This window comes from Cricetulus griseus, assembly GCF_003668045.3.
Source record: "Cricetulus griseus strain 17A/GY chromosome 1 unlocalized genomic scaffold, alternate assembly CriGri-PICRH-1.0 chr1_0, whole genome shotgun sequence".
NCBI lineage: Eukaryota > Metazoa > Chordata > Mammalia > Rodentia > Cricetidae > Cricetulus > Cricetulus griseus.
The window spans coordinates 61,062,961-61,089,002 of NW_023276806.1; the positions used below are offsets into that span (position 1 = coordinate 61,062,961).

Below are 26,042 nucleotides of genomic sequence, written 5' to 3' on the forward strand. Positions count from 1 at the left end.
TTGCTTGTTTGTTTTGTTTTGTTTTGGTTTTTTGTCTGCTTATCAATAAAGAGACATTGAAAGAGAAACTTTAAAGTTCAGAAACCACTGGGCAGTGTGGTGTACATATTGATCCCAGTACTCTAGATGCATAAGTAGGTGGATCTCTGAGTTCAAGGCCAGCCTAGTCTACAGAGTGAGTTCCAGGACAGCCAGTGCTACTCAGGGAAACTCTGTCTTGGAAACAAGTAAACAAACAAAAAATACATCAATGGAAACAAAATTTTAACCTGTTATGGTGATATTTTGTTTAAGGTCTAACAAATATAGCTTACCTGGAGATCAGAGTGTAAAGCTAAGACACTAATTAACCAGAGGCCAAGCAGTGGTGGCACAAAGGTGATCCCAGCACTTGGGAGTTACACGCCTTTAATCCCAGCACTAAGGAGGTGGAGACAGGAAGGGATATGGCTGGACAGGAAGAGGAATAAGGTGGGAGGAGACAGGAGCTCAGTGCAGTCTGAAGCAGTCAGTCTGAGCAGCAGGCAGTCTGAGCAGTCTAGGCAGTCTGTCTGAGATTTATGGAGACAGGATCACCCATTTGGTCTGAGGGAGAGGTAAGAGCTACTGGATGGCTGCTTTGCTTCTCTGACTTTCAGCTTTCCCCCCCTAATATCTGACTCTGGGTTTTTGTTATTGAGGTCTATTAGAATTCATGCTACAACCTGCTTAGAAATTTTCATGTGAAATATATAAAAAGTAATGTAGTAATTAAAGCCAACACTATGTGTGAAACGATTCTATGAGTGAGGTAAGATGAGAGCAAAGTGACAGGCAATAGGCACAACAGTTCCATCTTTTTCTTTATACCTATGTATCTACTCAAATTATATAGACATATTTAAAAGAAATGTACATAAAATAGCAAGCCTACAAAAGGAAAAATCCAGGGACTAATAATTAGCTATGTGACAGCAGTGTAGTAAGTAATCAAAAAGTGAGCTCAGGAATAGACAAGTAGAAGGAAAATAAGTCAGGTTGGTTTCACAAGACAGACACTGATGATATATATTCAAACTTACCCTGATCGTCGCTTAATAGCCCTCTGTACAACAGCTCCTCCACCTTGAATCCCAGGTCCAGGGTTTCCAGAAGCAATAGTGGGACCCAGTGATGGTACATCTGATGTCATTTCTGTCAGGAAATAATAAATATCATCAATATCCTCAACAATTATCATCATGACGCTGGCTAAAAGCAATACTCACACCAGGGGTCATCACACAGTTAAGCAGGTAAAAGTACTTACTGCTAACTCCAGTGACTACTTCAATACATAGCACACACGGTGAAGAGAGAACTGGCTCATAAGGTGGCTGCTAACTTCCACACATGCACTGTGACATCCCACAGCCAGACACATTTACAAATAAATAAATACATTTAAAAATTAAAGAAAGAAATGTTCAAGCCAGGCAGACATCTGTGATCCCAGCACTCAGAAGACTGGAGAGAGGAAAATCAAAAGTTCAAAGTCAGCTGGTCAGTGGTGGCCCACGCCTTTCATCCCAGCACTGAAGAGACAGGCAGATTTCTGAGGTCAAGACCAGCCTGGTCTACAGAGTGAGTTCCAGAACAGCCAGGGCTGTTATACAGAGAACCAACCCTGTCTAGATAAACCAAAAAGAGTTCAAAGTCATCTTCCTATACAAAGTGGATTTAGTGGCCCACATGAGTCATAAGAGTCATAAAAAGAGATGAAAAAGAAAGCAGGGCTAAGAATTTTGTGGAAAATTCCTAATTTTGACAACAAATGTAAACCTACAGAATCAAGAAGGTGCAAAAACTCCAAAAATGAAAGATCCAAAGAAACCCACTCTAGCACACATCATAATTACACTTCTGAAAACACAGAACAGGATTTTAGTCAAGAAAGATGGAGCAGCCTGGGGAAGAGGCTGACCAGGAGCCTGATCACCTGAGCTAGGTACTCAAGTGAAGGACAGAACCAACTAGGCAAGTTGTCCTCTATCTCTATATACTTGCCAGAAAACACACATACACATGGTCTGTAAAAAAACAAATGTAAGCTAGGCAGTGGTGGCACATGCCTTTAGTCCCAGCACTTAGGAGGCAGACGCAGGCAGACCTTTGTGAGTTCAAGACCAGAGTGATCTATCTATAAAAGCTAGTTCCAGATCAGGCTCCAAAGCTACACAGGGAAACCCTGTCTCAAAAAAAACATACATACATATACATATACACATACATATATACATACATACACACACACACACATAAATGTGAAGAAAATGTTAAATGACATGAGCTTCAAAATTAGTCCAAAGTAGCCTTTACCAACCCACTGTTGTATTTTGAATGTAACTGCCCCCCATAATCTTATAAGAAGTGGCACTATTTGGAGATGTGGCTTTGTTGGAGTGGGTGTGGCCTTGTTGGAGGAAGTGTGTCACTGTGAGGTCAGGTTTTGAGGTTTCCTATGCTCAGGATACTGCCCAGTGTCTCAGTCAGCTTCCTGTTGCCTGCATGATGTAGGACTCTCAGCTACCTATAATTGCCACACAAATCCCAGGCCAGCTTAGACTAACAGTGAGTTAGTTCTAGGCCAGCCTGGTCTACAGTGTGAGACTGTCTCATGATGGGGAATGTACTTCTTTGTATGTTTATCTTATTGATTGTTGAATAAAATACTGTTTGGCCAATGAGACAGCAAGTAGACGGGACTAGAGGATTCTAGAGTTTATATATTATCCTTCTATGGTCTTTGATAGAGTTAAAGACAGATAGTTATGGTTATAGTTTTCTTCAGTTATTATAAAAGATAAGTTACTCTTCTTTTTATTTAGAAAGAAAAGAGGAGATGATGGGGAATGTACTTCTTTGTATGTTTATCTTATTGTTGAATAAAATACTGTTTGGCCAATGGCAAGCAAGGACTAGGAGTCAAAGAGGATTCTGGAAAATGTAGTAGAGAAGTGATGATCCAGGCAGGAAGTGACATGGCAAGGAGACTCATATCTAATCGAGGAAAGAGAAAGCGTGCCTCTTTTCCTCTGTGCTCCTGCTCCAGCGGCACAATGTGATCCACCGGCAAGGAGGGACGCCAATATGGAGTCCAATAAGATAAGTCTTATAAAATATATAGATTTATGATAGTTAAGACTGAGCTAGCAGATGAGAAGTCCTAGTCATTGGCCAAGCAGCATTGTACCTAATACAAGTTTCTGAGTATTCATTTGGGCCTAACTCGGGCAGGCGGCTGGCAGAGACTGCCCGTGTGATGGTAGCGCTCAGGCGGCTTTTGGTGGAAAGATTTATCGTAACAGTCTCATAAATACATAACAGGTCAGGCGTTGGTGGTGCATGCATGCCTTTAATCCCAGGACTCAGGAGGCAGAGGCAGGCGGATCTCTGTGAGTTCGAGGCCAGGCTGGTCTCCAGGGCGAGTGCCAGGATAGACTCCAAAGCTACACAGAGAAACCCTGTCTCGAAAAACCAAAAAAAAAAAAAAAAAAAAAGAGATAAATATATAAATAAATCTGCAGACAAACCACTCCTGGCTCTGAAAGGACATTTTGGTGCCATGGTTTTTAAACACCCCAGTCCTCTGGTGTGTCCATCTGTCCTCCAAGGTGTCTTTTTTTTCCTCTTGCTCTAGTTAAGGATATGACTTTTTCCTCTTTGTCTTCTTCATATCTCCTTCCTCCTGGCAGTGCTGAGATCCGCAGCTTGCCTGCCCTGTTCTTTCTTACTGACTCTGATAAATTATCCCTTCTGAGTGCATGTTTTTAAAGACTTGTTTTCACTGGAGGGGGAGATATGTGCATATGTGAGTGCAGTTGCCTGCTGATGCTAAAGGAGGGTGTTGGATGCCCTGTAGTTGAAGTCACAGACAGCTGAGTCACCTGATATGGGTACCTGAAACCAAGCTCAGTTCCTCTGTAAGAACAATACATGCTCTTAACCACTGAGACATCTCTCTAGACTCTTGAGTTTTTTACCCATGAGTCCTTGCTAAAGGGACCCACCCTGTGTCACACATGGCTGGGGGTATGGCTCAGCCAGTAGAGTTCTTGCCTAGCATGCTAGAGGCCCTGGGTGTATTGATACACTCCCATAATTCCAGCACTCAGAGGCTGGGAGGTCAAAGTCATCCCCAGTTACATGAGTCCCTGCCTAAAAAAAAAAAAAAAAAAAAAAAAAAAAGTCATGTACACATTAATCAAAGGAAAGTAGAACTGCAACAGGCTTACAGGCTATGCCAGATGGCTTCATGTCAAATTGACACAAACCAGAATCACTGGGAAGAGGGAACCTCAACTGAGAAAATGCCCCACTAGATGGGCATGTGGGCAAGCCTATGGAGCATTGTCTTAGTGATTGATATAGGAGGGCCCAGCTCACTGCAGGCAATGATGGGCTAGTGGTCCCAGGTGTTAAAAGAAACAGGCTGAGCAAGCCATGGGAGAGCAAGCAAGTAAACAGGACACCTTAGTGGCTATGCTTGAATTCCTGCCTTGACTTCCTTCAGTGACAGACTGTGATGTGGATAGGAAAATATAAGCTAAAATACTTAGAAATTAATATTGCAATGGCTGATGTGGTCCCTTGCTTTACCTAAAAGCGCCTCTGCCTTCATTTTGTTTCTCTGTCTCCCTTACTTTGCTAAGGACACAGAGCTAGGTCATTGTCTTTAATCTGTCCTCTTGAGTAATGTTGGATTCCAGCAAAAACAAGATACATTTCTTTATGATAAAGAACTGAAACTATCCCTAAGCTGAAACAAGGTAGACCACCAACCAAATGAGAAAGATTACCTGTGATGAAGAGGCTACACCCAGAATAAACTACCTTGCAGGAGTCACACTGATCCTGCCCACCAACAATTTAATTCTGCCACCTGGCAGGATCTGAGACAATGAGACACTGACCAGAACTGCTTAACCTCTTGCCTACTGTCCTAACTGTTCTATTTAAACCTAAAGCTCATGTCAGTGTAGTGAAAAACACTCAGGGATCACTGGACCCTTTTATCTGTTCATTTTCCCAAAGTGGCCACATTAATAAGTATGCTTCTTCATCATTATTTGTCAATTAATTTGTGTATTGTGAAAGGTGACTGAGCCTAGCCAGCTGACACTGAGAGCCCAAGCTTTAGTCCTACAATATTTGGTTACAGGAATGGCTATATTACACATAAATCTGATAAAACAGCAAATAAAATTTATCTACCCCTACACCTCAGGACATTACACAGTGATAATCCAACAACAATAACATAAACATAAACAACAATAACAATAACATAAACTAAACAAGAATAGGCAAAACATGTTATAAAATCTACCACAATTAAAAGGGGGAAAAATATGGCCGGGAGTGGTGGTGCACGCCTTTAGTCAGGAGGCAGAGGCAGGCGGATCTCTGTGAGTTCGAGGCCAGCCTGGTCTCCAGAGAGAGTGCCAGGATAGGCTCCAAAACTACACAGAGAAACTCTGTCTCAAAAAAAAAAAAAAAAAAAAAAGAGTTGCTGTGGTTATGGTCTCTTCCCCCATGGGGTCTCTAAGATTTGTTTTCCAGCATAACCACAGGTACCTCCTGTTTTCCTGACCTCACCCCACTGGAATCAATATCCTGCTGTGAACCCTTTGACCTGGGGTTTTTGTAAGTTTGTATATAAGGCTGCTCCACAATAAAGGTGGGAGACATTCTCTCAGAAAAGGACTAGGAGTCTTGTGGTTCATCCAAATCTCCAGGCTTTCGCCAAATACTAAGACAGACTTAATGTCAAAAGACTGAGCTGAAATTGGGCCTGGTAGCACATGCTTTTACTCTCACCACTCAGGAAGCAGAGGCAGGCAAACCTCTGTACTGAAGTCAATCTAATCCACATATCCAGTTCCAAAAAAGCCTAAATGGCAAACAAACAAAAAAACCTAAACAAAGAGATTGCTACTTCAAGATGACAAGAAAACTAGAGTTCTAAGAATGCATATATCTTGCTGGGCATTGGTGATGCACGCCTTTAGTCCCAGCACTCGGGAGGCAGAGGCAGGTGGATCTCTGTTAGTTCCAGGCCAGCCTGGTCTCCAGAGAGAGTGCCAGGATAGGCTCCAAAGCTACACAGAGAAACCCTGTCTCAAAAAACCACAAAAAAAAAGTGTAGCCAGTGCTCTTAACCGCTGAACCAGTCAGAGCTACATAATAGTGAGACCGTCTCAAAAACAAAAAAGGTACAAATAAATAAATACAATGGGGTGGGAGTGGGTTTGCTGATGGCTTACACACAGGTAGCACAAGTATGAAGACCTAAACTCAAATCTCCGGAACTCACGTGAAACCTGTTACAGTACCGTGTATCTGTAACCAGTGTTTCTAATGTGAAGTGGAAGCCAGAACTAGGAGTGTCCCTGGAAGCCACAGCTAGTCTGGTATACTTAACAGTGAACAACAGCCGGGCAGTGGTGGCACACACCTTTAGTCCCAGCACTCGGGAGGCAGAGGCAGGTAAATCTCTGTGAGTTGGAAACCAGTCTGGTCTACAAGAGCCAGTTCCAGGACAGCCTCCAAAGCCACAGAGAAACCCTGTCTCAAAAAAAAAAAAAAAAAAAAAGTGAACAATAGAGAGACCCTGTCTCAGCAGGGCAGTGGTGGTGCACGCCATTAATCCTAGCACTTGGGGACAGAGGCAGAATGATCTCCCAGTGAGTTCAGGGCCAGCCTGGTCTACAAAGCAAGTTCCAGGATGGCCATAACTGTTACACAGAGAAACCCAGTCTTAAAAAGAAAGAAAGAAAGAAAGAAAAAAAGAAAGAAAGAAAGAAAGAAGGAAAAGGAGACCCTGTCTCAAACAAGACAGAAGGTGAGGAAACTGGAGATTGTCTTTTGACTACTACAGATACACTGTGACAAGCACAGGCCTGTTTGTGAATGCACACACACACACACACACACACACACACACACACACACACGCACCTACAAAGAAAAGCTGAGAATATAACTCAATGTTAGAGACTTGCATAGCATATAAGGGGCCCTAAGTTCAATTACTAATGCCAAAAGAAAGTAAAGTATCATTAGCAGACTTTAGAAGACATTATATGTGTGTGCACAAAACAGCATATATCTGAGGTTAGAGGAGCTACATAAGTCAGCTCTCTCCTGCAACCATGTGAGTCCACACCTGGAACTCAGGTGCCAGGCTTGTCAGCAAATGATTAGCCCACTGATCCATCTCGCAAAGATCTCACAAATATGGATGCTTTGCCCATATGTGTCCCTGTATGTCACATGTTTGTCTGGTGCCCAGAGGCCACAAGAGGACATTAGATCTCCTGGAGTTGGAATTAGAGATGTTTGTGTGAAGTCATGTAGGTGCTGAGAATTGAAATGGATCCTCTACAAGGGTAGCCAGTGCTCTTAACCACTACAGCAACACCTAGCACACAAATTAACACACGCAAAAATGTTTCCAACCCTAAGTATTAACTTAAATGAAGCTTAGAGAGAAGTCTCCCAAGGACTGGAACCATAGGCACGAACAGGAGAGAATCAATTCTAGAAAGTTGTTCTCTAACCTCCACACTGCAAACCACAGAAAGAGCGGCATACACATACATACAATTAAGACTTTTAAAAACAACTGTTTATTTTATGTGCATTGTTGTTTCACTGCATTGTCTGTGTGAGGGTCTCAGATACCCTGGAACTGGAGTCACAGAGAGTTGCCATGTGGGTGCTGGGAATTGAACCTGGATCCTCTGGAAGAGCAGCCAGTGCTCTTAACTCCTGAGCCATCTCTCCAGCACCAGCATAGTACTTTTTTTTTTTTTTTTTTTTTTTGATTTTTTTAAGTCAGGGTTTCTGTGTGTAGCTTTGTAGACCAGGCTGGCCTCAAACTCAAAGAGATCCACCTGCCTCTGCCTCCCGAATGTTGGAACTAAAGGCATGTGCCACCACCACCCGGTCACAACAGTATTTTCAAAAAGTTATTTTTTTTCAGGCATTTGAAGACAAAACCAACAAGAATTGCAATGAAATATAATCAAACTCAATTAAGCAAAAATAGAATAGAAAATTTTCAAAGAGCCAGACCATGGTGGCACATGCCTTTAACCCCAGCACTTGGGAGACAGAGGCAGGTGGATCTCTGAGTTAGGGGCCAGTCTGGTCTACAGAAGTTGCTCCAGGACAGCCAGGGCTACACAGAGAAACCTTGGGGGGGGGGGGAGCGGAGATTCAAAGGATGTCCCTTGTCGCTAAAATTGATCTAAGGAAATAAGCCATGATAATTGCATGATGGCTGGTATTAAACCTATAATCTTAGAACTAAGGAAGCAGAGGCAGAAGGATCAAGGTAAGTTTGAGGACAACCTAGCTTATGTAAGCATTGAGTTCCAGGCTAGCCTGATCTCAAGAGAGGGGAAATTTCACATAAGAACCATTTACTTTCTTTTCATTGAGCATAATACATTCCCCATAGCATGTCCCTTCAGTCAAGAATCTCATTTTCCAAAATTCAATAGTTTAATAAAAATTCCACCACACATCTTCTATTTGACACAAAAGGGAAAGGGGCTGGAAAAACAGCAACAAAAAGGCATTGTTTTCTGACTTAATTATCATGAATTAACAAACAAGGAATCAGTAAATTAGAAGAGATGGACAAATTCTCAGCATGGAAAAAGGCAATTTTGAGCTGGGAATGTAGCCCTAAGAAAAGGCAGAAAGGACAGGTGACATAGACAGCAGGGGGTCAACCTCAGTGTGGTGTGGTGGTTCTATGCTGTGCCTATAACCCCAGCACTCCAGAGGCTGAGGGAGCCTTGGCTTCATGAGGACGTCAGCTGTAGCAGGAACAAAGATTGTGTTCTAGAGCTTTCCCTGACATCAGCCTGGAGAGCTTCCTTTCTCTTTAAGGAACTTCACTCAGGCAAATCTTTACTCAGAGAAGAATTTCAGGACAAGCCAAAATTAAAGTTTATTAAAAGAAATTACAATACAGATTTCAAGCACAAAAGTTTAAAAAGAAAAAGAAAAGATGCTCAGCAAAGAGAAGACATCCTAAAGTATTAGTACGGGTTTACTAAAGGAGACCAGCAATTAAGTGTCTTAGAAGTCTCTTGTAATTCAAAGGTTACATCTCAAAGGTTTGCTAAGAACCCATTTTCTGTTGTTTGGCCTTTTTTTTGGAGAAGGTCTCACTACTTAGCCTTTACTCACTTGTAGACCAGGATTGCCTTGAACTCAGATATCCCCTGCCTTCACAAGGATTAAAGGAGTTCACAAGTCCTCCCTCCTCTTTTGGTAAACACAATTATAGGATGACTCAACACCAGGAGCCATATAGGGTACATGAGGGGTTCAGGACATGCCCTTGTTTTACAAAAGCAGATTCTGGTGAAACTTCTAGAAAACTCAGTTTTACAGTTGGGAAGGAGAAAAGTCTTAGCAAATGTTAATAATATCTTCAGACAGACTGTGAATGGGCTTCTTTCCCTTCCCATGACCCCATGATTTTCCATCTTTCTAGCCTGCATCAAGGGAGATGGCATCACACACACACACACACACACACACACACACACACACACACACACACACACACACAAACACACACACACACACACACACGCACGCTCAAAAGAAAGCAACCAACTGAAAGTAAACAAAATCAACTGTTTCTGCCTGGTGGTTGTGGCACATGCCTTTAATCCCAACACTAGGGAGGCAGATCTCTGAGTTCAAGGCCAACTTCATCAATAGCGAAATTTCCAGGACAGCCAGGACTACACAGAGAAACCCTGCCTCAAAACAACAACAAAAAACCCACAACTGTTTCATTTTAAAAGAGTTTCTTCACCTTATTAAAACAATTTTTTTGCAACTTTGTATACAGTGGCAGATGCCTGTAGTGTTAGCACTTGAAGACAGAAGAGGACTATTGAAAGTTCAAGGCCAGCCTGACCTACAAAGAAAGCTCCAGGACAGCCTCTCAAATACCAATACTCAGAAAAATAACAATAATAGAACAAAAAAATTATTATTTCCTGCTTAGAAACTTAGGCTAATATTGATCAGGAAATGAATATCTGGTCAAGAGATTGTCTTTCTGGTGACTTGTTTAAAAACAGAACAAATAAGGCGGCTCCACCCACACAGCTGGAAAAGATCCTGACTTATACACTAAAATCTGTTTATCTGTGGCACTTCTTAGCAAGAGAAACACTTTGCACTCTGAAGAGTTACATAAGGATTTTGCAATGTGTGATCAGTATGAAATCTTGTTTATTCTCTAAATCAGACATCAGCTACTTTACAACCAGGTCTGGTTTTCCCTAACATTTTCCAGTTACATACTTTCATTCTGTGATTCAGCAATTACTCCAATAGAATCCTGACAGTTTATTTCACTTTTTTTTAATGTAAAAAATGATTTAAGATAGAGCCAGGTGTTGGTGGCACAGGCCTTTAATCCCAGCGCCAAGGAGGCAGAAGCAAATGGATCTCTGTGAGTTCAAGACCAGCCTGCTCTACAGAGCAAGTTCAGGACAGCCTCCAAAGCTACAGAGAAACTGTCTCCAAAAACAAATAAAACAAAACAAAACAAAAATTTAGGATTAAGAAACTGCTGTTAAGGAGCTGAAGAGAAGGTTCAGTGGTTAGGGGTGTGTGTTGTTCTAACAGGACCTGAGGTCAGTTCTCAGCATCCACATTACATGGCTTACAGCTCCAGCTCCAGTCGATCCACCACTTTATTCTGACTCCTCCCACACCTGCACACAATGTAAATATTCCCATGCACATAATTTTTAAAACTTAAAAAAAAATAGAGAAGGGGCTGGAGAGATGGCTCAGTGATTAACAGCACTGCCTGCTCTTCCAAAGGTCCTGAGTTCAATTCCCAGCAACCACATGGTGGCTCATAACCATCTGTAATGAGATTTGATACTGAACACTGTACACATAATAAATAAATAAATCTTTAAAAAAGAGAGACCCTGTCTCAAAAATAAAAATGCTATTTCCAGAAATAATGGAAACAGTACATTATTCAGTGACTCACCACTGTATACAAATCAGCTATTGCAATACAACTGCTTTTCACAGGCAAAAACGAAATAAAATATAAATTTCAATGTCAGATAGCAGGAACCAACACCACCACGCACACCCTTCCCTCCAAAACCCTTACTTTCTAAAAGGCTGTGAAGATAAAATTTCTGGGGAATTAGGGACTCACTTTGTCAGAGAATGGCAAGGTAAATCAGGCCTACTAAAATGAAATACTTCAGAAGGAGAAATAACTGTAATATAGTAGAAAGAGGACTGGCAGTCAAGTGTGATGAAGGGTCATGCCTGACAATTTCAGTAGAGAGAAAGCTGAGACAAGACACAGCAGCGGTTCGAGGCCAACCTGGGACTAGAGTGAGACTATGTCTCAAAATAACAGAAAGAAAAAAAAAAGCAAAAGGCCATCCACAAACGGCATGGGACATTTTCCCAAAAGAATAGGAATTGTTCCATCTGGACCTAGCAAGATTTAAAAACCTGGGTTCTGGGACAAAGACCTGTCCTGAAATACAACCATTACCCAAACCTCTACCTTCAGCAGCAGACACTGTAACTACACTGAAAAAACGTAAACCCCAAGTTTCAAAGTACAGCCCGAGGGCGACGGTGGCCAGTGGGAGTTGCAACCCACCAGAATCTGAGCAGATACTTAAAGACCCAAGTTTTATATTTAAATGTAAACCTTTCCAACTCTGGAATCCAGACCTTAAGAAACATCAGCGTGGTCCCAGGTTTACAGCCGAGATTACTCTCAGCAAACCAAGCCACTCTGCCCAGTTACTTACTAGACATCAGAGGACGTCAGCAGCGGGCACAGGGCTGGAAGACCTCACCACTCCCGACCGCCACCAGCAGAGTGGAAGAGGCCCAGCCCAGCACCTCCGCTACCCCAGGAGTCTGGGGATAGAGCCCCCAAACGCCCCTCGCCGGCTCCACATCTCCTCCGGGCAAGGCGCCTCCCCACACCCCTCCCCCACCACCCTTCGCCAGGCCCGGCTGGCTGCTCAGCCCCGGTTCTCCGCACTTGTCAGTCGCTGCTGTGTCCTCACCTGGGTTAGCTGCAGTCGCCGCCATGGTCGAGATGGCACCGTCGCTGCGCCACCCTCAGTGGGAGGGGCAGCCGCCACCGAGCTGGGGGAGGGGAGGGAAGAGCCACTCCAGACTCGGCACCTTACGGCCGCCACTGCTCCCGCGGAATCCAAGATGGCGGACGCCCAGCCCCCGCATCCCCGGGGAAAAGACACGCCCCGTACCATGGGCGCGGTCAGTCTGCAGACTGCCTCCCAGGGAGAACTGACCAATAGAAACCCCAAGTCGACAGAGGGGCCTGCCTAATGACTAGGCCAGTGAGTCCAGTGACCCGGGAGCTAGGAAGCCTACCAGCTGTTTCCCTAATCCTGCCTCCTTCGCGTCAGAGATTCAAGACCAAGTTGACGTCACTAAAATGCAATGAAAACGAGCATTTTACTAAAAAGTTCACTTTCCCAGTGGGCTCCTCCGCATAAGCTCCCTACAGATGATTTGTTATGTAAGCCCTCTTTATATATTCCAATACGTCAACTTCACACAGTGATCTCTAATACTTTCTAGACTTGTCCTTTAAGGGACCTTTGTCCTAGTAAAAGTCCAGTAAATAAGTTTTTAAAGATTGCTCTGAACCTGGTAGGATAAAAGGAATTTGGTGATTATCAACACTTGATATTAAAGATGTCAACAGGCAAAACTGGAGGCAATGAATTAAGGTATCTTTATTATTAAGACATGTATACCAGCACTCAGGAGAGTCTTGTCTGTACTACAAAATGAAACTAGTACTCCTATGTCAATGATAAGGACAAAGTGACAAGTTTTTACAAATAGCAAGTTGATATCCACACAGAATTATTGTCTAATTGTAAGAACTAGGCAATTCAGAATAGACACTGCATTTTTCTCACAAACCATGAGAAAAAACTACAATTTTACCAATCAAGAAACACAATTGAAACAGCACAGTAGTGAACACTTTTAATTCCAGCACTCAAGAGACAGAGGCAGGTGGATCTCTGTGAGTTCCAGGCCAGCATGATCTACAAAGTAACTTCCAGGATAGCCAGGGCTATGTAGAAAGACCCTATCTCAAAAAAAATAAATAAATAAAAATAAAAAAATAACAGAAAGGACACCAGTAGTGAGAAGCAAATTGAAAGAAACTAACACTCAAAACCTATTACATTCATTCCCATGTATATGTGGATGGGGGCAGGAGGAAGGGTTGTTTAATTCTGATCTATGAAACAAGGTCTCATGTAACTCAGACTGACCTCAAATTTACCATGTAGAAGACAATGATCTTGAATTCCTGGTTGACTGCTCTTCCAAAGTGGGACTACAAGCATATGGTACTACCCTTGTCTTACAGTCTAATTCACCAAATATTTAAGATATGAAGATGACTCCACTGGTAAAGGCACACAAAGAGCCAAGGCTAACAACCCAAGTTCCAATGCTCTGCCCTCAGTTTTTCACACACTACAGCATGTGCACTCCCACACACATACACGAAGTCTTAAAAAAACATGGAAAAATAAATAAGTAGACCTGGCAAGCTGGCTCAAGAGCTAAAGGCGCTTGAAGTCGGATCCTCCAAAAGCCACTTAAAGGTGAAAGGAGAGAACTAACTCTACCACTGTCCTCTGGCCCCAATACATACATCGTACACACACACACACAATAAATAACTATAAACAAACAAATAAAAATTTAATAAATTATCCACTAAGAAGAGGTACAGTGACAGGACAAATACCATGTTGACTTCAAGTTTGGTGAGTTGCCTTCAGTTGTTTTTGTTGAATGGTTGGTTTATTTTAGGTTTTGTATACTTTTGTTTTAAATTTTCTTTTTTCTTGAATTTTTGAGTAACCAAGAGTTACTCAAACCCTATGTGAATCTGTACTACTTTGTCTACATTTAAGTCTGTGTATATAAGTACAAGCCGGTGGGTAGACAGAGGTGTCTGATCCCATGGAGATAATATTACAGATAGTTGTGAACCATCATATATGGGTGCTGGAAAAAGTAATTCAGGTCATTTGTAGCAGCAGAAAATACTCTTAAACACAGTCTTTAGCCCCTTTGTTTGTTTCCTGAAACAGGGTCTCAATATGTAAGATTGCTGACCTTGAACTACTGAGACCCTCTTCTTGCCCACAATCCCATGAGGACTATCAGGCAGGTCCCTATCTTTGCTCAGTTCTCCAGACATCTGACCTCAGGTTCCTATAGGCACAGAGTTGGTATAAACAGTAATGTCATAGGTTAGAGAAAGGAAAGATCAAGAGGGCAGTACGGTAGGATGGGGCTGTAGCTCAGCTGGGGGAGTGCTTACCTAGCATGCACAAATCAAAGTGCTGTGATTACAGGCAATTGCAACCACAACCTGCTAACAGGATCTCAACGGCACGTAGACTATACTGGACTTCACCATGTAGCCAAGGATATCCTCAAAATTAAAGTGATCCTCCATGGCTCCTTGACTACTAGATTATAGATGTGACTCACCCTGCCTGTTATATAGCAAGATTTAAATTATTTATTTATTTACTTATTTATGGTTTTTTGAGACGAGCTTTCTCTGTATAGCCTTGACTGTCCTGGAACTCACTCTGTAGACCAGGCTAGCCTCGAACTGACAGAGATCCTCCTGCCTCTGCCTCTCAAATACTGGAATTAACAGCATTTGCCACCATGTCTGGTAAACAATTTTATAAATTCAAGTTAGCTATTTAATTTGTACATTTGACACAATCAAGGATCATCTGAGAAGAGGAAATGTCAATTAAGTCAATGCCTCTAACCTGGCAGTATGGCACATACTTTTAATGCCAGTACCTGGGAAGCAAAGGCAGGTGGCTCTGTATGAGTTTTAGGCCAGGCCGGTCTATATACTCAGTTCCAGGCTACCAAGAGTCACATGATGCTGTCACAAAAAAAAAAAAAAAAAGAAAGAAAGAAAAAAGGAAGAAAATACTTCTATTACTGTTGTAGAATATTATTTTAGGTGTGTTACTTTTGTTTATGTGGCATTTGTTTAACTCTATGAAGCTGTGATTCTTTGCCTGTCTAAAACACCTGATAGACTAATCAAGAGGTAAACGGCATAAGAATAAGCCTCCATGTGGGATTTAATTAGGAGCTGGATGGCGAGCACCCCAAAAACCCAAGAGTGAAACATTGCAAAACACATTACACTGGCCAGTAGACAGATCTGTAGTGCATTCTCTTAATTAATGACTGATGTAGGTGTTCCAGCACACCGAGAACGGTGCAACTCTAGCCAATAGTAAAACACTGTGTTAAAAAAACCCCAAAACTGGGAGGTGGTGATGCACACCTTTAATCGCAGAACTAGGGAGGCAGAGAAAGGAAGATATCTGAGTACAAGGACAGTCCATGGTCTACACAGTGAGTTCCAGGAGAGCTAGAACTACACAGAGAAACCTGTCCCAAAAACAAAGTCCCCAAGTATGGATTGCTCTATCACATTGCTATGATACCATTTAACCTCCACTTCTTCCCTCTGCATTCACTAACCATTAATAAATCTTGATTAACTTTCCACTTTCAAGCCGGGCATTGGTGGCGCACGCCTTTAATCCCAGCGGTCGGGAGGCAGAAGCAGGTGGATCTCTGTGAGTTCGAGACCAGCCTGGTCTACAAGAGCTAGTTCCAGGACAGCCTCCAAAGTCACAGAGAAACCCTGTCTCGGGAAAAAAAAAAAAGAAAAACTCTTTCCACGAAGAATTTTTTTTCCTTAAAACGACTGTGACAGTGAAATCTTTTTATTTGTTTGTTTGTTTGAGACAGGGTTTCTCTGTGGCTTTGGAGGCTGTGCTAGAACTAGCTCTTGTAGACCAGACTGGTCTTGAACTCACAGAGATCCACCAGCCCCTGTCTCCCGAGTGCAGGAACTTAAGGCATCCACCACCACAGCCTGGATTGACAATGAAATCTTGGCCACAGTATGAAGAGTGGGCGATGTGCTCCGGCTCCCACTCCCCTACAATCTACAATCCTGTCCAGGTACCTGAGTTTGTTCTTGACGTTGGGAGTCTCAGCTACAATGCCAGCATAAAGCCAGACCTGATTTCCATCTTTGTATTTGGCCACCACGAGACTGCCCACAAACAGCTTGTCAGCAGGAGGGTGATAATCATAGGCAATGTGGTTGCCAGACAGCAGACTCTTCCCTTTGTTGTCAAATTTCACTTTGTATTTCTTTCCCAGCCCTGGGAAAAGGCAAACAAAATTGAAACAAACAAACAACAACACAACTGTAAGTCCTGGGTGCAACGTACGAAGCCAAAGAAAAGGCTCTGGGGAAAAGAATCAGCAATGGACTCACACAGGCTTCCTTTCCTTTTTCCTTCCTCTAGTTTAAACATACCAACAGTCTGGATGGCAATAAGGGTGCTTTGTGCCATGTCTTAGTCCTCTTCTTGCCCAGAATCCGCATACTGACTATCAGGTCCCCATCTTTGCTCAGTTCTCCAGACATCTGACCCAAGGTTCCTACAGGCACAGAGTTGGTATAAAGAGTGATATCATAGGTTAGGGAAAGGAAAGGTAAAGAGAACAGTATGGTAGGGTGGGGCTGTAGCTCAGCTAGGGGGAGTGCTTACCTAGCATCCACAAAGCCCTGAATTTCAATCTAGCTACTGCATATACCTTGCATAGTATTTAATGCCTAAAATCCCAGGCAGGGAAGGCAGGAGGATCACAAATTTTAGGTCATCCTCAGAAAAATATGACGCTCAAGGCCAGCCTGGGATACAGAAGACACTATCAAAGCAAACAAAGAAGGTAGTGCAGAAATAACAAAAGCTGAGTTATCCTGTGACCATTAGCCACTTCTGAACTCTTGAACAAAGGCAGAAACACAAGACGACGCAATTGTTTATGCTAAGAGGAGAAACAGAACACTGAATACAGAACACCTTCAGCATACCCTACCAGCATGAGCCACCGCAACCAACAATTCTGAACTCCTATTAACAGCAACAGGAACCAGAGTGAACAGCCTGAGTCACCACATCGAACAATCTCAGAGTGACTATGGCCATAAAAACAACATTAAAAGAAACTGACAATTAGAACAGGATTTGAAACGCAAAGCTGATTGTCAGTAACATTTCAGAAAGAACTCACCTCTCTCTATCTAGCAACTCCTCAACACTAACCTTTATTTAGATCCTGGGAACTGCTTTTCTTGTTGACAGCATCCATGAACTTCTGGACATCTTGAGCTGATTTTCTTAAGGCAGCCATAGCTTCACGGAGCTGTAGGAAAACAGAAGGGGATAGGGAGGGATGCACATATTAGGAGTTAGGACACAATGAGAAGACCAGGGACTCAGTAAAACAGCACTTGCCTAACATGAGGAGTGACTCCTAATGCTACAAAAAACATAAAATAGGAAAAAGAATACTACCTGGGAAGAACTTGTCTTCAACAACCAAACCAAATTCAATTATATTTGGATATTCGGGGAGAGGCAACTTCTCAATTTTTCTGTTTTCTTGCAATATCTACAAGACGACTGTAACTAATGGGGCCTATTACACATTGAAATTAAACTGACTGTATGCTCAGACCAAAATTATTCCCACTTTCAAAAGCTGCTTCTTCCATTTTTAAAGATAGGGCGATGTGAGCCAGGTGGTAATGTCACAACTTTAATCCCAGCACTCAGGTGGTAGAGGCAGGCAAATCAGAGATCAAGGCTAGCCTGGTTTACAGATTGAGTCCTAGGACAGTAAGGGCTATATAGACAGACCTTGTCTCAAAAAATAAAACAAACTGAAACAAAAAGGATAGGGTCAACTATAGTCCAGGCCTGTGGAGGATGACCCTGAATTTCTAATCTTTCTGCCTGCCTGTCTTGAGTACTAGGATTATAGGCATGCAACAGGACAAATCTGATGGTGCAGTACTGGAAACTGAACCCAAGGCTTCCTGAAACCAGGCAAGCACTGTGCCAAATAACCAACATTTGTAGCCTATCAAATTCATATATATTCTTTTAAACAAGTCTGTCAATTGTTTTAGACAATTAAAAATATCTGTTTTAGATTTATTTATGTGTACTAGTGTTTTGCCTGTATTTATGTGTACCACATATGTGCTTGGTGAAGTCAGGACAGTAGATCCACTGGAATTGGAGTTACAGTGGTTATAAGAGATCATTTGGGTGCTGAGAACTGAACCCAAGTCTTCTGCAAAGGTAGTGAGTACTTTTACACAAAGCCGAAATTCTAGCCACAGATTAATTATTGTTATTGTTATTATTATTACTAAAGTTTTGAGACAGAGGCTCACTGTCCTGGAATTCCCCATGTAGCCTAGGCTGGCCTCAAATTCATTGAGATCCACCTCTCCACTTGCCTCTGTCTTCTCAGAGCTGAGATTAAAGGTGTGCACTACCATGCTTATTGTTTTCTGTTATTATTTTGGTTTTTTTTCCGACAGGGTCTCTCTATACAACCCTAGCTGTCCTGAACTTACTCTGTAAACCAAGCTGGCCTTGAACTCACAGAGGTACACATGCCTCTGCTTCCTTATTAAAGGCATGTGCCCCCACCACCCAGCCAATTTCATGTTTCTTAACTTTTTAAAACCAACCCAACTAACCTGGTCTTTTGGCGATCTGCTTCCAGCATCACCTATGGAAGAAAAGAACTTTAGTATATAGATGTAGGCAATGGAATTTTCAATGAAGCATTAAATAAATGAACTCAAATTTTAAGTAAGAAAACTTTATTGGTAAACGCAATTTAAAAGTCTGGGTGGTGGTGGTAAACATCTTTAATCCCAACAGAGGCAGGTAGATCTCTGTGAGTTTGAGGCCAGGCTGGTTTACGGGTGAGTTCCAGGACAGCCAATGATACACAGAGGGATACCGTCTCAACAAAACAAAACAATGGAAAAGAAACAAGTCTGGGGATGTGGCTCAATGGTAGAATGCTTGCATAGCAGGAGGCTAGTTTACACAGGGAGCTACATATCAGGAACACATAATCGAAACACCACACCGAACAAACAAGCCAAGGACTAGAGAGGGCTTAGTGGTTGGTTACAAGGTCTGCTTTTTTTTTTTTTTTTTTTAATTTTATTTATTATGTATACAACATTCTGCTTCCATGTATATCTGCACACCAGAAGAGGGCACCAGATCTCATAACAGATGGTTTTGAGCCACCATGTGGTTGCTGGGATTTGAACTCAGGACCTCTGGAAGAGCAGTCGGTGCTCTTCACCTCCGAGTCATCTCTCCAGCACCACAAGGTCTGCTTTTACAGGACCCAGGAATGGTTCCTAGTACCCATGTCAGCAGCTTACACTGGTCACAATACATCTCAGAGAATCTGGTGCCCTCTTCTGAGCTGAGTCCAGTTATACTCACATACACATTCCCAAACACAGACAGACATCACACCTCTAAAAAAAACAAATTTATTTAGTTATTTATTATGTATGCATGTATGCCTGCACTACAGAAGAGAGCCCCAGATCTCATTTTTGATGGTTGTGAGTCACCATGTGGTTGCTGAAATTGAACCTGAGTCCTCTGAAAGAACAGCCAGTGCTCTTTACCACTGAGCCATCGCTCCCAACACTTTTTTTTAACACATAGTTTTAAAAAAATAATAAAAATAAATTGCTTAAGAGCAAAGCAACTTTTAAACCCCCAAACCAACTAAATGAATAATATAGGAGAGATCACATTTTCTGGTAACATATGAGTCCCTCTAGGCTCCATTTCTAGGACTGGAGACAAGGAGTAGTGAAAGAGGAGATAAAAACAGTAAATGCCGTAGGGCATTGGTGGCGCAGGCCTTTAATCCCTGCACTCAGGAGGCAGAGGCAGGCAGATCTCTGTGAGTTCGAGGCCAGTCTGGTCTCCAGAGCAAGTGCCAGGATCGGCTCCAAAGCTACACAGAGAAACCCTGTCTCAACCCCCCCCCCAAAAAAAAAAAGAAAAAAAATAGTAAATTCCTTCCAATGCTTACCTCAGGCAACAAAAGGCTAGGGAGATGGCTCCGCAATTGGGAGAACCAGCTGCTTTTCCAGAAGACACAGCTTGAGTTCCAGTACCCACAAGGAAGCTCACAACCAGGCAAGACTCCAGTTTCAGGGGATCCTATGTCCTCGTCTGGCCTCTGTGGATACTGGGCACACACAGAGTAGACATGGTAGATATACATACCTGTAAGCAAGATATCCATACAAGGTAAAAAACAGACGCATGACACTTAAGAGAAAACCTGTAACAACTAAAAACAAACAAGCAAACAAGCAAGCACTGTTAGGGAATCCAAATAAATGCTGAATTTACCTACTAAGGTAAACCATAAGATACAGCATAAATCTGGTATGTTGGCCTATGTCAGTAATCACAGCTTTTAGAAACCAGAAGTATTCTACCGACCAGTGGTGGTTCCTGGGGAGGAAGAGACAGACGGATCTCTGTATGTCTGAGGCCAACCTGGTCTACACAACAAGATCCAGGACAGGCTCCAAAGTTACACAGAAACACTGTCTCAAAAAAAAGAAAAAAAAAAAAAGGGAGTTGTTAGCGCATGCCTTTGATCCCAGCACTAGGGAGGCAGAGGCCTGTGGATCTCTGTGAGTTCCAGATCAGCCTGGTCTACAAGGGCTAGTTCAAGGACAATCTCCAAAGCCACAGAGAAACCTGTCTCAAAAAGAAAAAAAAAAGCAAGAGTATTGCTACAAGTTTAAGACTAGTATTCACTATGTGGTAAGTTCCACACCACACAGATACAGTAAAATCATTATCTTAAAATAAAAATTCTAGAGAGATGGCTCAATGGATACAGTGTTTACATCACAAGACCTAAGTCCTGGAGTTTGGATCCTAAACCTGTAATCATAGGACTCACAAGGCAGAGACACACTGTAAGCTGGCTATCTATACATGCTAGAATTAGCAAGCTCCAGGTTCAATGAGAATCTGCCTCCATAATAAAGTGAAGGAAGAAAGCTGTAAACCTCTGAATTCTACATGCATACATACCTACATACATGCACGTACACACACATCCAAAACATGCATATGTACGCATACACTGTGACCATTAATGTCACATTGACAAAATTTGAAATTACTTGGGAAATGGAACTCTGTGAAAGCCAATGGAGAATTATTTTGATTGTGTAGAGGTGAAAGGACCTGCCCACTGTGGGTGGTTATCATTCCCTAGACTTCATAAAGAGAGAAAGAGAGCTAGCTGAGCAGGCAGCATGAGGCAGTCTGTCTCCAGACTTCACATACAATGGAACCAGATGCTCCAGGCTCTTGCCACTATGAATCCCTGTGAACCAGACTAAGTCCCTTTCCCTTTAACTGAGTTTTGGATGTTTGTTTTTGTTTTTGTTTTTGTTTTGTTTTTCAAGAAAGGGTTTCTCTGTAATGGGTAGGAGCCTGTCCTGGAACTCAGAGACCAGCCTGTCTCTGCCTCCCGAGTGCTGGGATTAAAGTTATGCACCAACACCTAGCTCCCATTTAACTGATTTTGTCAGAACATTTTATCATAGTAACTGAAAAAGAAATTTAGACATAGATAGGTAAATCACACACAAACATGGGGGGAGGGGGGAGACAGAAAATAAATATACCTCATCCATGAAATGGGAAAAGGAAGCAATCAGGATATAGCACTTACGGAACTTGCTTTTTTCTATAATAAATAAGCCCAGCAAGTGGGTATGAGGAATTGTTGACAATATGTTTCCTTATTTTCTACCTGCTCATCTTCTAATAATTCACCTTCCATTCTAAGAACTTTTTTTCTTTCTTTCTTTTTGTGGTCTTTTTGAGACAGGCTCTCCCTGCATAGCTCTGCTGTTCTGGAACTCAGACATCTGCCTGCCTCTGCCTCCTCCAGTGCTGGGACTACAAGCGCATGCCACCACACTTGGCCCATTCTAAGAATTTTTAACTAAAGCTTCATCATTTACCTGAATCAATACTGAGGACATCATCATCTTCATCAGGAATCTCAATTATTTCTGTAGGCTGGGAAGCTTCATCCTCGGAGCTACAGTGATGATACCGCAGTCCCAGCTTAGAGTAGAAATCCTTCACCAAAGACTCACAATTGATCACTGCCCTAATATTGGAACACATTAGAAAAGATCAAAGCCAGTGGGGAAAGCGTTAGAATTTATACACATTAATGCAATACGAAGCCTAGGAGCTCACACCTATGATCCTAGTACTTAGGAGCCTGAGGTACCAGAACTGCCTAAGTTTGAGGTCAGCTTAGACAATACAGTGAGTTCAGGGCCAGCAATGAGAAACCTTTGAAAACAGCAACAACAACACAGTAACAAAAATATATATATATATATATATATATATATATATAGAGAGAGAGAGAGAGAGAGAGAGAGACTGTTTGCACTTCATGTTCCAAAGTATCTATTTAGAATGCTTTCTCCATAATGCTTCTTGTTTCTTCATGAAACAATCTGGCACAGTTGTATCTTTGTACCTGCTGGAAGTCAGAAGACCTGGCACCAATTATCTATATGGATTTGGGAACTAAGAATAAGGTTTTTTGTTTGTTTCTTTGTTTTGTTTTTTAAGAATAAGGTTTTTAAAGGTGGCTTAATTTCAACAGGACAGATGGCACAGGCCTTCACCTTTAATCTCAGGAGCAAAGGCAGGGGGATCTCTATGAGTTCCAGGCCAAGTCAGTCTACATAGTGAATTCCAAGGCAGCTAGAGTCATGTAAAGAGACACTACATCCAAGGGGAAAAAAAAAAAAAAAAAAGGAAAATACATAAGCTGGACAATGGTGATGTATGCCTTTACTCCTAGTACTCAAGAGGCAGAAGCAGGAGGATCTTTCCGAGTGATCCTCTGCTGAGGCCAACCTGAACTACAGAAAGAGTTCCAGGACAGCCAAAGACACATAGAGAAACTTTCCCTCAAAACCAAAAACCAAAACAAGTAAGTAGTTGCAACAGTTTTCAACTAGTTTATCAACAATCCAAAATTCACCTGAGTGCAATACTAACATCATCTACTTGGTTGACTGAAGTTGCTGTGGCAATCTGATTGGAATTTGTTAATGTTTCACAGTTAAAGACAGCAAGTTGAGAGGTTGACGATTTAGCTCAACTGGCAGAATGATTGCTTAACCCTTGGTGCAATCCCAAACACAACCCGTAACTCGGGCATGCTGGCCCACACCTATAATCCCAACACTGCGGATGTAAAAGAGCAACATCAGGAGGGTGGAGATCATGACCAAGCAAATTCAAGGCTACACTCTGCTAGTGGTGAGACCCTAAAAAACCAACCAAACCAAAGCTGGGGTGCTGTAACTGCAGCACTCACTCTGGAGATCTCCGCAAGTTTCAGGCCAGCTAAAGTTACACATTGAGATTCTGTCTCACAACAAAATGAAAAACAGAGCTGGGTGGTAGTGCTAAGTGCCTTTCATTCCAAGCACTCAGGGGACAGAGACAGGCAGATCTCTGTGAGTTCGAAGCCAGCCTGATCTTACTGTTACACAGAGAAATCCTGTCTTAAAACAGCCCCCACCACACCCCCACGTTGGAAAAAAAAGAAAAGGAAAAACAGAAAACATCAACTCTACTATCTTCACTTCCTGGTCATCTTACTAAAGAAAGGAGGAGGAAGACAAAGGAATTCAAACCTTTAACCTCCCTACTGCTGACCGTGTACCAGCTACCATACACATGGGTGAAAAGTGTATGCTGCAACTCTGCACTGTAAACACTAAGGAAGGCAGGGCTGTGATGACACACCTTTACTCCCAGCACTAGGGAGACAGAGGCGGGCGAATCTCAAGGAAGCGTTAGGCCCCACATGGCTGAACTCTGCTATGAACAATCACCCTAACAAGCCTGCAAACGGACGGTACTTTTGCTCCCATGAATCCTTACCTGGATGCATCATCAAGGAGCTGGTCAACATAAGCCACCTCAGACTCCTTCTGTAGCGACCACGTCTCCAACTCTGCTAGCTGCTTCTTGCGCTGCTGTATACAGTCCATCTTTTCCAGCATTTCATCAATGAACTGGCGAAGTTCCTCCATAGAGATACCCAGCTCTTCAACCACTGCCTGCTGCAGCTCAGTCATGTCTTCAGAGTCAGGGGCAGCTGTTGCTGCATCCAAACTAACGCACCCAGGGAGGGAGGACATGCTTTTGCCCTGTGCAGAACAAGGAACCACGATGACTCTGACATCAACAAGCCGGCAATTTCAGCCTCATCATAAAACGCACTCCTATCCTGCAAGCTCTTGTTCATAGTCTGTTCTCTCTCCTCCTTCACCAGAATGCCACCCGGAGATTTTCTGGGGAAACTCACCTTCTCACACAGACCCACGGGCATGAGGAACAGCTTGGAGGGCTTGCAGAACACCGGTCTGCAGTAGAGAGCTGCCCAAAACAATGATTCGCAAAACTGAAGCGTGCTTGTCTACAAAGGAAGGTATTTCTGTGAGCTAACGTGCTCCTTGTTTATCAAGGAGACGAATCCGTCTCTGCGCTGTGTCTCAGCTGAAGTACCACGTCCACCTGGACACAGCTGGGCCGTAACTAACTACTTCCATCTTGGGTTTTGACTCCTTTTCTCCCGTTACGTTACTTTGCTTCCCCGTGGGAAGTAACTCCTACGACCAGGCAGGGGGTTGCTGCACAGGGAAGGGGTCCTCGGCTGCACCCGGCCCGGAGTCTGCGTCCAGCAGGAGGGAAGGAAAGGAGGAAACACGAGGTCTTTGCTACCTGCACAGAGCACAGCTTGCAGCAGAGGCCACACAACCTCCACACTCGAGTCACGCGCTCGGGGCTCGGCCACCAAGGGAAGGAGCCTCGGCCCCGCCGACCCGGTCGGCCCCGCCCCCTTCGGCCCCGCCCCCGCCCGGCTCCGCTCTCCGCCAGGTGTCTACACACAGCTGCCGCCTCCCACAGAAAACCCCCGGGGTGCCCGCCTCAGCCTACCTCAGCCAGCCCTCCTCACCACTGCGGCTCCCAACCACGAGGACCCCAGATTCCGACTCCAGGGCTCGGCCTCGCCCACAAACACAGAAACCCAGAGAGAGCGAGAGAGAGCGGGGGTGGGAAAGGCGCGTGAGGGATCAAGAGGGAAAAGCAAAAGGCCCGGAAGCAAAATCGAGCGCCCTTCCGGCCGCTCAACGGTAGCCGGACAGGGTCAAATTTACTGCCCAGCACGGCAGAATAAGGACTGTGGGAACCTAAGATTGAGCATGCGTCAAGCCGGCGTGTATAGCTAGTCTAATCATTAATACTATCAGACTTCTGAGAAGGATAAATTCTGTGTAACTTCTGAATCTATTTAAAAATGACAGGGTCCATTCCATATAAAGTTAGCCATACCCAAGTCTCAATAGTGTTGGGGGCAGTAATAAATATTCGCCAGGTCCATATAGTGAGAGTTTTTTCTCTCTGTGGAAGAGGGACATGGAAAAGACTGACCTTATTTTGTCTAGGCAAAGGTGGTGAAATCAATTCTCCAGTGTCCTGTAGCCTGTCCACAGTCTGAGCCCGGTCCTGTCTGGCAGCAGGTTTAGCATCTGAGCATCATGCTCATTGGTCAGCATTGTCACAGTCCATGGAGCCCCATAATCTTCTTTAGAGACCTTGGGTCACTGTCAGGATCTGGAATTATCTGTCTGATATTATAAGCTTTTTAGTTAGCACTTTAAATGCCATACTCTGCAGATCTCTATAGTATTAGAAGTCATATACCGGGGACTGAGTCAGGTTTATCCCTGTTATTAATCATAAGTACTTAGCTTGACCATTGAAAGAACCCGCTTCCCTGTTGGCAGCCATTATGGCCGAACATGTGCTTCTATGACCTTGACCTAGACACTAGAAAGTCAGATGCCTGTCTCGTGACAGGGA

General features: G+C 43.2%; 1 protein-coding gene across 9 annotated transcripts in view; it reads right to left on the bottom strand.

Moving 5' to 3' along the window:
- The window catches only part of Arnt (aryl hydrocarbon receptor nuclear translocator), a 79,501-nt gene extending 54,233 nt beyond the window's left edge, over positions 1 to 25,268 (bottom strand). For 2 of the 9 annotated variants that reach the window (XM_035451947.1, XM_035451946.1), the window contains exons 1-6: positions 24,484 to 24,971; positions 24,057 to 24,325; positions 22,097 to 22,248; positions 18,749 to 18,780; positions 17,298 to 17,397; positions 1,062 to 1,173 (exon numbers count right to left, since the gene is read on the bottom strand). In XM_035451947.1, the coding sequence (XP_035307838.1) occupies positions 1,062 to 1,173; positions 17,298 to 17,397; positions 18,749 to 18,780; positions 22,097 to 22,248; positions 24,057 to 24,325; positions 24,484 to 24,507 (689 nt within the window). In that variant the 5' untranslated portion in view covers positions 24,508 to 24,971. Of the gene's footprint in view, positions 1 to 1,061; positions 1,174 to 12,125; positions 12,297 to 17,297; positions 17,398 to 18,748; positions 18,781 to 20,127; positions 20,287 to 22,096; positions 22,249 to 24,056; positions 24,326 to 24,483; positions 24,972 to 25,115 lie in introns of those variants that run through there. The other 7 variants (XM_035451943.1, XM_035451942.1, XM_035451944.1 and 4 more) reach the window with 7 other exon arrangements.
- Between the last annotated feature and the right edge of the window lie 774 nt (positions 25,269 to 26,042).